Source organism: Alosa sapidissima, chromosome 22 (assembly GCF_018492685.1).
Source record: "Alosa sapidissima isolate fAloSap1 chromosome 22, fAloSap1.pri, whole genome shotgun sequence".
In the NCBI taxonomy this organism is placed as follows: domain Eukaryota; kingdom Metazoa; phylum Chordata; class Actinopteri; order Clupeiformes; family Clupeidae; genus Alosa; species Alosa sapidissima.
Genome location: NC_055978.1, coordinates 4,772,418 through 4,789,917, shown reverse-complemented (window position 1 = coordinate 4,789,917; position 17,500 = coordinate 4,772,418). Strand labels below are relative to the sequence as shown.

General features: G+C 45.3%; 1 protein-coding gene across 1 annotated transcript; it reads left to right on the top strand.

Annotated features, from left to right (window-relative positions):
• Nucleotides 1-5,446: 5,446 nt before the first annotated feature.
• Nucleotides 5,447-13,343, top strand: gpr37b (G protein-coupled receptor 37b). The gene is made up of 2 exons (XM_042078719.1): nucleotides 5,447-7,336; nucleotides 12,501-13,343. Exons 1-2 carry the CDS (start codon nucleotides 6,248-6,250, stop codon nucleotides 13,332-13,334), a joined length of 1,923 nt encoding a protein of 640 aa, XP_041934653.1. The 5' UTR covers nucleotides 5,447-6,247; the 3' UTR covers nucleotides 13,335-13,343.
• The last annotated feature ends 4,157 nt before the right edge of the window (nucleotides 13,344-17,500 follow it).

Here is a 17,500-nt window from a genome sequence, read left to right as displayed (position 1 = left end):
GAGAAAGTGTGCCAGAGAGTTGGCAAAATAGTGTAAATAATAGCCATTGTGCCTACAGTTGTGCAAAGTGTGTGTTACAAAATTGCAAACTGAGTGCAAAGCAGTGTTTGTGCTTTTAGTTTTGCGAACTCAGTGAGTGGTTTTGCCATTTGTGTGTAGAGTTTTGCAAAAAAAGCCATAGTTACAAAAAATGTGTTTAAGCATTCAGAAAAAACTGTAATATGCACTTCTGCATATGCGTGTGTGTGTGTGTGTGTGTGTGTGTGTGTGTGTGTGTGTGTGTTTTAGTGAGTCAAAAATGAAAAAACTTCAAGTGGCTTATAATGATGCACTAAGAATTGTGCTTAAAATCCCTAGGTGGAGTAGTGCCAGTAAAATGTTTGTGTCTAACAATGTGCCCACTTTTAACGCTGTTTTAATACATTTTATGTATAGATTCATGTGCAGACTGACAGGGTCTAAGAATATGATTATTGTGTCCATAGCTGATGTCTCTAAGAGTGACACCAGGTACACATCTTGCTTTTGGAAACATTGGACCCGAAGCCTGTATATGTTTTGTAAATGATGCCTCATCTGCATCATTCTTAAATGTTTTGTATTGTTTCATATTTATATATCGGTACTGTGTTGTCTCTATGGACCTTTGTGTCTTGAATAAAGTTGAAATAAATAAAAAAAATGTGTGTGTGTGTGTGTGTGTGTGTGTGTTTCTGTGTGTGTGTTTCTGTGTGTGTGTTTGTGTGTGTGTGTGTGTGTGTGTGTGTGTGTGTGTGTGTGTGTGTGTGTGTGTGTATGTGTGTTTGTGTGTCTGTGTGTTAATATGCACTTCTGCATATGTGTGTGTGTGTGTGTGTGTGTGTGTGTGTGTGTGTGTGTGTGTGTGTGTGTGTGTGTGTGTTTATGCATGACATTAAAGTTTGTTGGCATGAGATTTATCTTTTCCACCATTACATGGCATTTGGGAATGCCATTTCCTCCACATTATGTTGCCCCTGCCATCATTTATCACAAATGCATCACTGTGTGCAGCTGGACTTTTATTTAAAATTACTGCAAAACAATGGCTGGAAAAAACAAGCATACCTGAAATCCCCTCCTTTTCATCCTGGTAGCTCTTTATGATCCCTTTCTCATGAAACTCTCTGTGTAGCCCTCCTGTTATGCTTGGGGTCAATTTGACCCCAAGCAACGTTTAACATCATAAAATATATGGTTCACTTTTTTTTTTGCTTCAAGTTTCATGACTTTTCCTCAATTGAAGGGTACAACAGAGTTAGTATGAAATTTGTACAATAATATGTTTTTAATGTCCTGTACAAATATTTTGTACATTGATGTTCCTTGGTGTGAGTTTGACCCCAGCTGTATGAAACATAATATACATGAATATTTGACACATTATGGATATTATTATTGTAATAGTATGATAATATATTGTTATTATCATTATTACATACACAAGTACATATTATGTATAAGTCATTTTGGCAGGACTGTATAAGTCAAAAAGGGGAAGCAAGCCTTTGGGCTGCTGACACTGGATGGGCAATAGTGTAGGGCTTTTGATGGTGGTTATTGCACTCTTGTTAAATACCTGTCACAAAGAAAACTGGGTAACAACATGAATTATAATCATTTTCTGAGGGTTTATTTAGCTGGGGTCAAATTGACCCCAAGGATATGTCAGTAAGATTTGAGGGTAACACAAGGGCTAGAGGACTATATTGTAGCTCTTTATGATTCCTTTCTCAGGAAACTCTTATACTCTGAGACTATATTGTTACTCTTACTAGGCTGCTTCTCTGCTTCTTTCTCCAGCATATCCATATCTCTCTAGGAAGACACAAATAGTCTGCTTTGTGGAAGAAAAAAAAAAAGAATCCCAGTTCCTCACCAAAATCTCTGAAAAGTCTCAAATCTCCACTCGCCTGTCACATCTGCATGGGCCAGAGACGTTGCTGGATTGACTGCCGGCTCAGCTGGGGCTGGAGCTGGAGCCGGGGCTGGCTGGGTGGGTGGGTGGCGGAAGCCCTGGTGGAGCAGAGCGGGGGCCCCAGGCTGGGTGTAGATGTGTGTGGATGTGTGGATGGGGTAACAGGCCTGGCAGGCGCCTGGGATCAGGTGTCAGCAGGGCTGATTGGAGGCGAGTGAAGTGAAGGTTGCTTCCTGTGTTCCTGAGCAGCAGGGAGTGTGTGTGTGTGAGAGAGAGAGAGAGAGAGAGAGAGAGAGAGAGATAGAGAGAGACACTTTGGGGGCTCTCCTCTCCTCTCCTGTGGTCTTTGGAGAACTGGCTGGCTGAGGCTCTTTTTAGCTTAAAGAGCTCAATCTGTCAGCAGAAGCTCACTGTAATCTCAGTGTCGAGGTATGTGTATCATTGCACAGTGAGTCTCCTGGTGTGTGTGTGTGTGTGTGTGTGTGTGTGTGTGTGTGTGTGTGTGTATGTGTGTGTGTGTGTGTGTGTGTGTGTGTGTGTGTGTGTGTGTGTGTGTGTGTGTGTGTGTGTGTGTGTCTGTGTGTCTGTGTGTCTGTGTGTTTGTGTATGTATGAGTACAGTATAGGCCAGGGATGTCAAAGATGGGTATTTAAGCATGTGCTTCTCTGCATGGCATTCTTGAAGAAGATGAGAAGGTGCTCTCGCTTGTTTAAGCATTCATATATTTCTGAGACCCAGGAGAGCAAAAGCAAGCAACTGAGCCTTGGCTTTAACACATTTCTAGACAAAGGGGAAACCAAGATGGATGGATCCTCCTCCTCTTTCCCCCTCAGTAATTCGATTGCTCAGCCGGTTCTGGTTTCATAGTGTACTGTGGAATATCCCACTATGCTATTCTTCTCAAGCATCTTACAGTAAACCCTGTCCTGCAGAAAAAATAAACAACTAAATAAACATGAGTTATATTTATCTTCAGGTGTTGGTGTTATTGCATGCATTGTCTGCTTCTGTTTCTGTTGCTTAGCTATTGCCATCTGTAAGTGAAAATATTATTTATAATTCAGCTCTCAGTTTGTTTTAAATACTCTTAAATCAAGTGTGCCATTTTGGAATAATGTTTATTTCATTATCATCAATTTATTTCCACATGAACACGTTTCACATCATCATTTGTGCACTTGAAACACAATTCGACAGAATAGAAAGCCATTCTCATCCAATCACCAGTTGAAAATTGACCAGGGACATTGCATGCCATGTGTCTCTCAGGAAATTAAGATGGCAAATGAGATTGGCTGTGTCCCATTCAAGTACTTGAATAACGATCACCAGGAAGCCAGCATCACACCTCCATCACAGTGAGTGATTGGCTTCACAAAAAAAAACACATATTACAGTCAGAGAGGCTCTGTCCCTCCCTCCCTCTTCCTCCCCTCCTTTCATTTTTTATTCTTTCTTTCTTTCTTTCTTTCTTTCTTTCTTTCTTTCTTTCTGTCCTCCTCTCGTTTTCTGTTCTCATCACTGGAGGATATTGAATCTTAATGACACAGTCAAGCCTCAGTAATTGTCGTCCCTGAAGAAACAGAGCAGAGGCTGCTTTGGGCTGCCAGGCGGAGACCGCCACTGTCGCCGATGGCTGCCACTCTGCGGTAACTACATGTGCGGGCGTGTGCAACAGAGAATAACATGATTTTGCCCAACCTGTCGGACGGTGCATAGCCTCATTTGTCTCCTCTCCTTGCTCAGAGCTCTCAAGCTGGAGGGGCTGATAGATAGCTGCTTGAGGGAGGGAGGGGGGATTTCTTGCACCCCCCCCCCCCCCACCCAGCTTTGTTTTTACTCTTGTTTCACAACAACATTGACATAATTCAACAGTCTGTGAGGTAGAGAGCGGTCTGCCATATAAAAAATAAAAAAAAAAACAAATCTTGGTGTATCAGTGTCTATTATATTTGATAAATATGACTTCAAAATCCAATCTCTCTAAAAACATTAACTTGAGATATAGCCTAGTGTCAAGGAAACAGAAGTAATGTTGCTGATACTGCCACTGCGTACTGTTTCCAGATCAGTAATGGGTCATGTCAGATTAAAGGGAGGTCATGCCTTATGGTCTTTGCTTGGTTTATGGTGACATCATTGACTTATTGACTTTATATTGTCCCAAGGTTATTTCAGCTCTCACTTGGCTGGCTTCTTTCACATTTTTGCCACCAGGGTGCGCAATTGAGCTTCAAACACACACAACTCTGTTTTCCTCATAAGGGATGATACAGTATTTCTGTCTGTTCATTGCAGCTCCAGCAACTGCTTCCCAAATGTATGAATCAGCATCCAAACTGCATCTTCTAAATGCATTTGTCTTGTTGACTGTATTCTTGTGCACAGAGAACATATATCTATACAACATCGCTCAACAGCAAATGTTGCAGCAAATGATGTTCTGAAAGGAGGATTTTTGATAAATGATTAAGTGTTCCTAAACTATGAATGTACTGTTAACATCAATCAATGTTCGCAAATACATAATTCATTGATTTAATACATTTATACGACAATGCATAAAATCTTGATGTCCTCACCCAAACACATGTTCTACACAAAGGAAGTAAACATCACATATAAATAATAACAACTATAGATAATAAGTGGAAATTCCCTTGAGTTATTATACTGTATTTTGTATTTATTCATTCATCTTAGGTATTTATTTATTTATTTATATTATCATTTTGGATGCAATGTTGACCCAATCAATCACATTCCAGTTGGTCCCCCAGCAGTATTTGGCTCAGACTCCTCTCTCTTCTTCTGTGACTGTGGGCAGAAAGAAAAAAAAAAAGTACCGAGGATCCAGTTGCTGCCAAGTCCAACAGCCAGCCAGCCAGCCCTCAGCACCTGCAGTACACCCATTCTGTAACACCCACGTGTCATGCCAGCTCCCCTGCCCTGGCTGGCATGAGGGGCAAAAATCAGAGTAAGCTGATACATAAATAGCCTGAATCCATGCAGGGCTTGGTGCAGTGTTAAAGAACATACCACCATCCCGATACAATGTGTCCACATCTGCAGCTAGCCAATTAATTGGTCAGTAATATTTCAAAACATAATAGTTTAAAACATGTTTTGGACCCTGCAAATTGGGACTTTCTGGGACTGGTTCCCTGAACATGTAGTAGCCTACGGTAGTTTGTAACCCATAAAGACAAGTTCAATCATGTCCAGAGGCATGTTTTGCATTGCTGACAGTGAGTGAAAACTTGCTACAAGTGCCAAAATACTGTAGTCTGTTTCTTGTCAGAGATGAGACACAGAGATCTAGATGAAACACAGAGATCTACATTTGGAATCATGCACTACGCTAATTTTCCTGCACTTATGACATATGAGGAAATGTTAATCTAATAGATATCATAATGCTACAAACTGATCATGTTGTAATATCCACATTGTCCAATGCTTTCATATGGAGCCATACGAGACAAGTTCTCTGATAATCATTCCATCAATGCAGTACATTTATTTTTCCAGACAGATCATGTTGTAGGCTCTCTTTACATCACTATCAATTTGGTGTGATATGTTCTCTCTGACATGCATAATTGCCAACGATAATACATTTATTACGCACAGGAGCGGGCGTGGTTGCCTGCCAGCTGCTGTGGTCTGGAGGGGTGATGCTGATGGATTTGGTTTGACAGATCAGGGTTAGCCGCCGGGGGAGTCCATTTTCTTGCCGAGTCCTCACCGAGGCGCTCACTGGCGGAGCCACTCTTGTTAGGCTACGCTCTGCACCTCCCCGGCTGCGCGTGACACACAGACCGTGTATCCCACAGACCCCGCCGCGTTGCTGAGCACGGTGGAGGGGAAAACACAGCAAGCCGCTGCGCCGCATCACCACCACCATCCAGGAAAACTTCAGGTTGCCGCACCCAAGGAATACAAAATGCAACCATTTTGTTGTATTGCGATGGGTTTGCCACTGCCATCCGTGAGCAGGAGCACCTCTGTGTTCAAGGATACCTCGCTTCAGAAGAAATAGCACCTGGAGCTACTTCGCTGAGGGAGAAAAGTCAAAGGAGGATATTGCTTACAACTGGATTACAAAGTAGAAGGACCACACACAGATCTGACCCATCGCCTATGACTGGATTAAAACAACAAAGCGTGCTTGTTTCACAAGAATATAGACGAAGTTTGTTTACAGGTGGCGCAAGTAATGACTCGAGATTTAGTCTGTATGTCGCCGCCGTTTGTGGTGTTGAATCTGAGAGATTTTTTACCCAACTACTAAGATAATACCCGGATTCAATGGCTCAGACAATGCAGATGTTGCTAGTAAAAGCGGTGCTGCTCTGTTGGGGAAACGTGTATGTGGCATCGTTAAGCAATGATGGGGACATAGGAACCAAAGACACTGGGAGAGATTTTTGCAACAGTACATGCAGAGGAGCCTTTGGCTCCAACGGAGAAAGTATCACTCAAAACAAAGCTAATGCCATTGACACTACTAGGCGCCACGCCACAGGTGTAGCCTTTTTGGAAGCCACTGGGTCACCAGTGAAGGGTGTCGATGCATCATCCTTTAGAAATCATGGCACAGTTAGAGAAAGTAAGCACACCCGACATGCACATCTCTCAAGAAACCGGACGGAAAGAGGAGAAGGCTCAGTCGAAACCAAAAACAAGCACTCGCGGCGACACAAGAGGAAAAAGTTGAATAGCGAGATGCCTGCTACCATGGGAACGCCAGGTGGACATAATGACACTAAGCCTCCTTCAATGAGCAAGCGAGGACTGCACAAGAGGAACCATCGGAGGAAAAGAGGGACAAAAGAAAACCAAAAGAAAGCACACAAGAACGGCCGAAAAGGGATAAACAGCGTCGGCGGTGCCGCCGCTTTCACGCGCCCTGAAACTTCTGTCAACGTGTTGAGTGCCCCTTTCACTATGTGGGAACCTTCGACAAAACTCATGGCCCTTACGTCCACCCATTTCCCGTTTGACCTGACAAGGAGTGTCGAGTATCACACTAAACAAGATGAGGAAGAAGAAGACCCGTGGGATATGACCCCGATGACTCCTCCATACGAGCTGGATAACGAGGAGGAATATTTCCCAAATCCCTTCTACCCAGTCACCAGCGAAACTTTCGGGGCATACGCCATCATGTGTGTGTCCGTCATCATTTTCCTGGTCGGAATAGTCGGGAACATTGCAATAATGTGCATTGTGTGCCACAACTACTACATGAGGAGTATCTCTAACTCTCTATTGGCCAACTTGGCCATATGGGATTTTGTCATGCTCTTCTTCTGCCTGCCTCTTGTGGTGTTCCATGAGCTGACAAAGACGTGGCTCTTGGGCCAATTCACTTGTAGAGTGGTACCATACATTGAGGTAATTATCACATGTAGCTATTTATTTTCATCGTCATTATTATCATTAGACAATCTGTGTACACCATCATTGCTGGAGGGTGTTTTGGAAAAGACAGCTCTGGTCCACTGTCTCCCTACTCCAATAAATAGATGAGTGATATGTGAGATTTCATCATGTCACCATGACAACTTGGATGTCCCAATGTCACACATGGCCTGTACATGGAGATGTGTTGCTACCCTGCCCTCAGGACAACCTTACAACCCAATAACCCAAGCCCACTCTCTCTCTGTCTGTCTCTCTCTCTCTCTCTCTCTCTCTCTCTCTCTCTCTCTCTCTCTCTCTCTCTCTCTCTCATCTCTCTCTCATTAGTTCATAATCTTGGCAGATCTGCCTTTTCTCTCACTCCGCGAGCCAGCAGCAACTCGATCAGTGGCAGTGCACCACACCCAGTCTCAGCCCACCTCTCATATAACACAATTCGGGTGTCACTTGCATTTTGCTGCGATACTGGGAAGCGTATACCGTCCTCACCCTATGAATCTGTTTGAAACTGGAAACAAAAGCTTTTCTGTCCCGTCCTGTCTTTATGCCAACTTTGTGTGTGCTTGTGTGTGTGTGTGTGTGTGTGTGTGTGTGTGTGTGTGTGTGTGTGTGTGTGTGTGTGTGTGTGTGTTTGAGTGAGTGTCAGGTTGCCATTGTGTTACGGATTTCTGGGGCATTCTCTGGGGCAGAGTCAGAGAGATGGAGAGGAGTTTGAATGCGGGACCTAAGACACAGCGGCTCTGTGAGGTGGGATGGTGGCAGTGTGTGAATAGTACTTGATGTATGGCCACTCGGCTGCCAAGGGACCCTATGTGACAATGGCGGGGCTAAATTAGATTTCCTGCACTGTAGCAAAATCTTTTGAAAGAGGCCGTATGTGTGATTGAGTATGTGCGTGTGTGTGTGTGTGTGTGTGCGTGTGTGTGTGTATGTGGAGGTAGCATATGTACAGGCCTGTCAACACATGCAGTTTGTATTAAGTATGTGAACATACATACATTTTTGTTTCATAATAAGTGTGTGTGTGTGTGTGTTTCAATATGGCTGTTTATGCAAGTGTACTGACAGGGTTTGTTTGTATTGGGAGTCTTTCTGGCAGTGCCATGTGTGAGTTGGTTGGATCTTAGGCCAGATGGACTGTGATTGAATTTGGGTTAAGTGATGAGTGGAGTCAGTCTGCAGAGAGGACGTGCACATAGAGGGAGAGGTAGCCCCAAGCTGCACTACTCACTGCCTGTTGTAACTCAGAGTGAGCAGTGAGCACACACACTCTCTCTTTCTCTCTCACACACACACACACACACACACACACATATTCATGCATAAAAACACACATGCACAGGCCTATATATACAGTCATGCGTGTTCAGATACATGCATGCTCTCTCTACACACACACACACACATATTCATGCATAAACTTCATCACTTGGACGTGCAGGCATGTTCACACATTAAAACACTCATTCGCACACAGATACAGACACACTGACACATTCAGAGGAGCTGTGCTGTGCTATTATCATGAGTCACTCTTCTTGCAATCTATGAGAGAAAATTACTGAATATACAAAATCATATATCCATGAAAACATGTAAACATACATATGTAAGTGTTTCAAGTGTATACTAGAACACACAAAGACTGTTTTCCCCGCAGACATAAAAAACAAAAACATGCATGAACACACACACTCATGGCGCCCTAGAAGTGCCATAGGGAAGTGCAGTGCAGCCATCATAACTATTGCACTGCTTCACGCGAAGCACACGGGGTCGTGTCATACACCGATGCCTCCTTTCCGGTGGCAGGGATAGAGAGAGGCTCTCATGCACACACTGGAAGTTGGTGGCTCGGTGGCACTCCGACTAGCGCTCCACAATCCCCCCACCCCAAACCCACTCCCAGACCAATATCCTTCCACAGCTCCCGCCACCACCCCTAAACCAGTATCCTTCCACAGCCCCCTTCTCACCCCCCACCCCCTCCAGAAGAGCATCCTCTCTCGTGCCGTGCTCGTCTTTTGACTGAGGTTTTTGGGGCAAGCTTATGCCCACAGGCCTTCCACCGGAATAACAGCAGAGTGCAGCTCCTCTCTATGTGTGTGTGTGTATGCGTATGTGTGTGCTTGTGTGTGTATTTTCTTTTTCTCAGTGTTAAGATGCATGTCCCTGTATATTTCATCTCCAAGTATTTTCTCATTTCATATATTCTGTTTAAAAAAACAAAACAAAAAAAACACAGGCAATATTTTTAAACCTCTTTGAAGCACAGTGGCTTTCTTTAGCCTGCTGCTCTGTGTGCTCTAACAGAAACAGAGTTGCACAGTGAGGTCCCTGTCACTGACTCACAGAGATACAGTATCCGTACGGCACACACACACACAAACACACACATACAACAAATACAACACATACACACACACACACACACACACACATACACACATACAGTACATCTAAACACACAACACACACACACACAAACACACACATACAACAAATACAACATATACTCACATACACAAACACACACACACACAAGTCAGCATGCTTATATTCTAAATTGGAGAGGGGGTGGAATGGTTGCCCTTGTGCCGCCGGCACCACTGCTTTCTGCAAGCTTTCCCTTTGATAAGAGACTGAAGACAAAAGAGTCACTGATAGGAAGATGGGCTCACAGGCGACTGGGTGTTGCTCTGCGTACCGCTTAGCATATCTCATCAGCTCATGACACCTAATTGTGAGATATGTTAATTATTCAACGTATGTAATTAGCGTTAGTAAATAATGGATTAACTCATAATCATGCCTTTTTTTTTCGTGGCCGTCTTTTGTTTGTGGACGCAAATATGCGTTGTTTAGAGATAGCTCGTCATCAAACAAGATCAAGAGAGAGAGAGAGAGAGAGAGAGAGAGAGAGAGAGAGAGAGAGAGAGTGACCAGATGAGATACAATCTGGAATGAATTACAAAAACAGAAAGAGGGGGGGAAAATCACACATGCAGAATGGGTATTAATCACTCGTTTATTAATCACTCAGTAATTTATCACCAAGCTAACCATGTAGCACAATAGAGAATGATCCAATTTAAAGTCACAGAGTCTTTGGCCGAAAAAGTATTGATTAGAGTCCATATTTCATGTCATGGTGGCAGGCCCATTACTCTCGCCACTCAGACCAGTGCTCTGGATTTATGACAGAGCCTGATTTCTTTTTGGACCCTTTCAGAGGCCATAACCATAATAGCCTTTGTCTGCAGCCTGGGCAGGCAACTCGTCTCCATAATCCCATTTGTCGATAGATAAGAATTATTGCTGTAGCCGACGCCGTCGGTGCCAAGCGCGCTGCCCCCTCGTTTTCAGTTTCATTTCCAAGTGGCCATTAAATGCGTATTAATAACAACTGCCCGCCATTTTGCCACAGGAAGGAGTCGTCCAAAAATTAATGGCCCATTATTAAAGATGAGACAAAAAGAAAACTCAAGAAGCCTTTCACGAGACACCTGCTGCTATACAACCTGGAAGAAATCAACCCAAGTATCTGTGCTGCCAGACACAGCATAGACACAAAGGTTTGGGCCAGTTGGGTCACTCAGAGTGTCATGACAACATGAACATGAATCTTGAGCCAGGAACATGAGCCACAGGGCCATAGTTTTGTGGACACTACCTCTTATTATATGCTACTGAATATTATAATATATAACATGATATTGTGTTATTATACATAGTATTGTGTTGTTATACATGGTATGTATTATATACTGTATGGCACGATGTAGTACTAACCATGTGAGTACACCTTTATGCAGCACCTTGCTATTTCAGTCCAACTGTAATCCTCTGTGCTGCAGAACGCACAGCTTGTTTAGCTGTTGTTGTTTACCCCTCCCTCACTCTCTTTCTGCCTCTCTTGGAACGCGGATCAAAGTGGTCCTCCCCTGCACGTTTGACAGTGTTTAGTGCAGCCTCGTTCCAAAGCTCAGACGATGAAATATTCACACTGTTTACACCTTTGCCTGTGCCAAGGTGGCAATATGGATCACAGTGCAGCCGTACCGAGCAACCTTGGCGCATAGGGCAGTGCCCCAGTCGGATGCGGGCAGCTTGCTGCTCTCTTCTCCAGAGCCAGGGAGGTGAAGGTTATTTCTGTTTACCCTCTCAAGGACGTAGTCTGAGAGAGAGGCTATGTCTTTTCCGGCTAATTGAATAATGGCTGTTTATTCCCAGTGATGGTCTTTTCTGCATATCTTTTGTGCCCATTCTCTATGGTGAGTGGTTATTAAGTGAGCTGGCCTTATTATCTCCATTAAGAGCGCCAAAAACAGAAAGCTCGGCATCCTTTTAGCGTGCATACAGCCCTTCTGAGGCTCGCATGGAAAACATATTTCCCTTAATAGCGTCGCCCTTGATGCTGATGGCTTTGATTCATGCGCAATTAAATTGAGAAAACCAGACGTGTCCGCTTGTGTGTCTCATTTTGTTGGGTGCGCGGGCATTAGAATCAATTGGGGCCCAAATGAGGCCCCGTTGGGACGGAGCTAAGCGGTGGCCAAACATTTTCTCCTGTTGTCCTTCTTTTCATTAGTGCCATGCAGGTCTGCCGTTTGTTCATAATTCATGGCAAATCCCCCGTCTCCCTCTCTCTCGGCAGGAAGTCGCTGTTTAGTGTGCTTTCGCCCATCCACGGCGGGCCATCTGTTAGCCATTTATAATTAAGGCTGGGGGCCCCTATAAAGGTTTTGCTGATCCCGGTGAAAAAGACCAAGAAAGAAAAAAAAAAAAAACTTTATCAAGTCGAGTTGTGGGCTGTGAACAGTTTGTTGTGTCGTTCTTTAAACCTGTTGGCACCCAGTTTCCAATGGGATCACAGTTGCTCTCTCAGTGGGTAATTTGATTTAACAAGGAGAGAGAAGTTCTGATTGAGCCAGGAGAGTGTTCGCCCCACTGCATTGTACACAAATGCTGAATACATTAGAAGCACCTTTAAATAATCTTCTGATAGAAAAAATCGTGTAATCTCATTTATGATTTAATCAAAATTGCAACCCCCCCCCAAGATATGTTGGATGTTTTCGTTTATCCACCGGGGATTAGACGAGTAAATCCTCTTTTTGTCTGTTGTTATTTACAGGTCGCCTCCCTGGGCGTCACCACCTTCACCCTGTGCGCGCTGTGCATCGACCGCTTCCGCGCCGCCACCAACGTGCAGATGTACTACGAGATGATCGAGAACTGCACGTCCACCGCTGCCAAGCTGGCCGTCATCTGGATCGGCGCCCTCCTGCTGGCTCTGCCCGAGCTGCTGATCCGCCAGCTGGTGACGGAGGACGCGGGCGTGTCCGAGGCGCCGGCGACGGTCGAGCGTTGCGTGGTGCGCATCTCCACCTCGCTGCCGGACATGCTCTACGTGCTGGGCCTGACGTACAACAGCGCGCGGCTGTGGTGGTGCTTCGGCTGCTACTTCTGCCTGCCCACGCTCTTCACCATCGGCTGCTCGCTGGTGACCGCGCGCAAGATCCGTCGGGCCGAGGCGGCGTGCGCGCGCGGCAACAAGAAGCAGATCCGGCTGGAGAGCCAGATGAACTGCACGGTGGTGGCGCTGGCCATCGTCTACGGCGCGTGCGTGGTGCCCGAGAACATCTGCAACATCGTGTCGGCGTACATGGCGGCCGGCGTGCCCGAGAGCACCATGGAGCTGCTCCACCTGCTCAGCCAGCTGCTTCTCTTCTGCCGGGCGGCCGTCACGCCGGCCCTGCTGCTCTGCCTGTGCCGGCCGTTCGGACGCGCCTTTCTGGACTGCTGCTGCTGCTGCTGCGGCGGCGGAGAGGCGTGCGGACAGGCGCGCTCCTCGGCCACCACCAGCGACGACAACGAGCACGAGTGCACCACCGAGCTGGAGCTGTCGCCCTTCAGCACCATCCGCAGGGAGATGTCCAACTACACCGCCGTGGGCTCGCACTGCTGAGGGGGTCGATCGGGGTGGGTGGGGTGGTAGTGGGGTGTTGGTGGGGGTGTAGGTGTAGGTGGGGGGTGGTGTTGGGGATGTGTGGAGGGGGTCTGCAAAGACCGAATCACATACAGCAAAAGCCAGCTAGACCAAACCGTACACATAGTCCAAACGCCATACCATACCACACACAAGTAAAGCTCTTGTCCTGTACATACTGTGCCAACACACAACACTCACACATATACTCACACATACATAGAAATGTGACTGTGAAGGATATTGCCGACAGATTTGTAAATACATGTAAATTCATTTTTCGTCTTTTTTTAAAAAACAAACTATGTTGCTTTTGTACCGTCTTTAATATACTGAGAATTTGTGATTGTGATTCAGTTCCATTTCACTGGTTTAGAAAGATAAGATGCTCCCGCACTGTATCGTTCTACTAAAAAACCCTAAACAGGTTTCAGTGACACACAATGTTTTGACTTTGTGGTCTTCTTCAGGTGTACAGGTGTTCTTGCACTGCCAGTCATATTTAGATCTGCGCTTTAATTGGTTACTCTGTTTGCTGCCCCGCCCCTCTTTTGTTCTCACACCAATTTAAAAAAAAAAAATGACTGCATTGTACTCAAAGTAATATATTATAAATGACTGAATGTTGTGTGCTGTGATTGAACCATTTCTATTGATGAAGGTGATTCTTGTGAATCAGTATAAGTGTCAAGCTATCATGTTAGTATCTTAAACATTCTAAAGAAATCTTTGTCTGTATTTGATGGAAAACAATCTGTATGCACACACACACACACACACACACACACACACACATACACTGTTCAGTCTAGTTTCTGGTTTCTAAACTGATTTTTATATAACCAAAATATCTTTATTAAACTGAAACCCACAAGTCTTGTAAGCAACAAACCTGTACATTAAAATGTCTCAACAAAAATAATTTGAAGGCATCATGTCGTGTTGTGTCTTTTTTGTTGTGTTCTGTCTCCTGACTTACATCCGTAGCTCTCTAGTCTGTCATTCTTAATCATTCTCTGGCTTTAAGACACAGGAAACATCACAACACATCTCGGTTCTCTACCATTTGCGTTCTTCTGATTCTGTGGCGCGTTTCAATGTCGTGGTGCCCAAATGTCTGTTGCTGTGACGATCAGCAGGGGCTGAATCTTCCTCCACGTAACCGAATTAACTGTCAGGCTGCACACACTGAACAGACGTACAGTAGAGACGCGCGTTTCCGGGGCGAGATTTATTTCTATCGCTCTTTCTCTCTCTTTTTCTTTCTCTTTCAGTGTACCGAATGCTCCACTTCCATGCTTCCAAGAAGGTGGTCTTTCATATTTTCAGATGCGTGTTGCCACATTTGATGTGTCTGGAACAGAGTTATGCTATTTTTGTCGACTCGCGGGGAAAGGAACCTAGATTATGATAGGCAGTCAACCCATCCAGCCCCGCACACACCACACACACTCTCACACACACACACACCCTAGTTCCTTCATGGTGACATGAAGAAGACTGTCTTCCTCTTTTGATTTGGCTCAGGCTGTAATCAAGTTCAGCCAACGTGCTACATACATACCTTTCCATCGTTCCAAAGAAAGAAAAAAATAATAATTTTGTGGCTCAAAATGACTCTTTTTCCCCCCCAAAACTTTCACTCTTCCCTCATTTTTGATTTTTGAGCATCCATGTGCTGCCATTATGTGCTGTTTAAGCCGAAGATTGATCTGCCATTTTGAGCAGTAATTGTCCCGGCATTGTGGGACTTCCCATCATCAATGCAGCTCAATCAGACACAGTTGGAATCGGTGGCTCTGCCACACTGGGCTTTTGTCCGTGTTGTATCTCCACCTGTGTTTTGTTTTTTTTTGTCCTCCAGACTTGGCAGTCTCGTTAGAACAAGACGGCCTGAACCCTGCTGTTAAAGAAGGCCATACAGTACATCTGTCTGGTGTTGTGTGCACAGCAAGGTCACACGGCCCATTTGGTTCTCATCCTGCGCTTCTCTTCCGGTCTGCAGGGAGCTGGAGTGTCTCATCTCAGCCTTAATGGGTTTTTCTGGCGGACGGTTTTGGATAAACATGCGAGTGTGTTTCTGTCACGGTCACATTACACAGGCTTGATAAGATCGAGGGTTATGGCCACGCACTCTGGACAGGAAGATATTTCTCACTTTAGCAGAATCAGTCTGTCACGTGCAACCCGGCCAGACACCAGCCTCAAACCCTCCATCTGTATCAAGAATAACATCTCAAAAATGATTGCCTGATTAAAAGAAAGCTCTTCATTTCTTTTTGTGTGTTTCATCAAGACTCCGATTCTCTTCCTCAGTTTCCATGGATATATCTCTCCATCGTCTCTATTCAGAGTGCGAAAAGCAAACAACTATTCCCCCCCCACGCATTTTATTCTAAAATATTACATTCATGCCCCCTTCTGTCTCACAGTGAAAGTGTGGCGGTGACTCAAAGTGTTACATTTTGAAGGCCATTGTTTCGCATGACTTGAAGATTCTCTCCCAAAGCTTTGTTCAGAGTTGCTCATACATTTTAATGAGATAGTTACGATTTGACCGAGCCACAAAGGAAGATATTTCAAAAAAGGAAAATATGAAATTTCCTATTCTATATATTCTGGGAAACACTTCATAATAATGTGATTGAGCTGCCATTTGGAAGTCTAAAAGAGACTAAATATTTAATATGAACAGGAGGGTTCGGCTGTTCGAATCACCCTCCACCATGCTGTTCCATTCCATGTTTATGTATAAAGCAGCAGGCCAGGCTGGGAATGCACTGAGTCGAGACCTCATCTCTGAACAGTCAGTGGTCTCCGAGCTGATCTGTCAAGGCTCTTTGTATATTTTTCCAGAGAAATAAGTTAGGAATGCACAAACGCATTACACCACACACACACACACACACACACACACACACACACACACACACACACACACACACACACACACACAAATACACAAAGACATACACAAATACACACATACACGCCCCGTCACTCAATTAATTATTTTTTGTTGGTCGTCCATGCCTCGGGTCTCTCCCCACACACACATTCTGTTCTTTCCTCCAAATGAATACACTCCGCTGTCAGAGCGAGATTGGCATTGACAGGCACATATTTACTCAGGGGACCCAGTTGTAATTCCGCCGGCCTGAATTAAGTGGGGATAGAAACTAATTTCGCCTGATGCACTGCAGTCGACATATAAGCATTCGGTGCATTAAAGTCTAAAACAACATTCTGCCTGGGCCAAAATGTGACACAGTGTATTTACGACAGTGTATTTACGATACACTGGCAGAAACGCATGGCATGGCATTCCACTGCATTCGGCCTCCACCTGCAGGGGTTTGTTTAACCCATGAGTGGAGAAGTAGGTTGGTCAGATGGGAGTCTGATCGGAGTGGATGGACCTCCAGGTAGACTGGAGCCCAGGAGAGAGGAGAGAGAGGACATAGGAGAGGAGAGGAGAGAGGAGAGAGAGGACATAGGAGAGGAGAGGAGAGAGGAGAGAGAGGACATAGGAGAGGAGAGGAGAGGAGAGATGCAGAGGAGAGAGGCAGAGAGGGAGAGAGTAGAGGAGAGAGAGGAGAGGAGAGGGAGAGAGTAGAGGAGAGAGGAGAGGAGAGAGGAGAGGAGAGGGGCAGTGAGGGAGAGAGGAGAGAGGAGAGGAGAGGAGAGAGGCAGAGGAGAGAGGAGAGAGGCAGAGTGAGAAAAAGGACAGAGGAGAGGAGAGAGGAGAAAAAAGAGAGGCAGAGAGGAGAGAGGCAGAGGAGCAGGAGCTGGCCTGTGTGATGTGGTGACCGAGAACCTGGTGGAGACATGCAGTGATCCGACAACACATCCATAAAAGCCCCTGCATACCTGGGGGAGTAAGTGTTTATGTGTGTGTGTGTGTGTGTGTGGTTGGGAGGGGGGGGGGGGGGGGGTGGGGGGGGTGTTGGGTTGTGAGGTGGTGGGGATGTTTTATCGTCGTCCTCCTCTGGCTTTTGTTTGGTTGCCACTCATTTCTAGGTCACTGGCAGCGCTGAATGCTTGAGTGGGCGCCGCAGAGTGAGCTCTCTCTCCCTCGGTGGGCTAAAGAGGTAGTGTCTGCACCAGGCCATGCTGCAGAGAGAGACAGACAGAGTGTGTGTGTG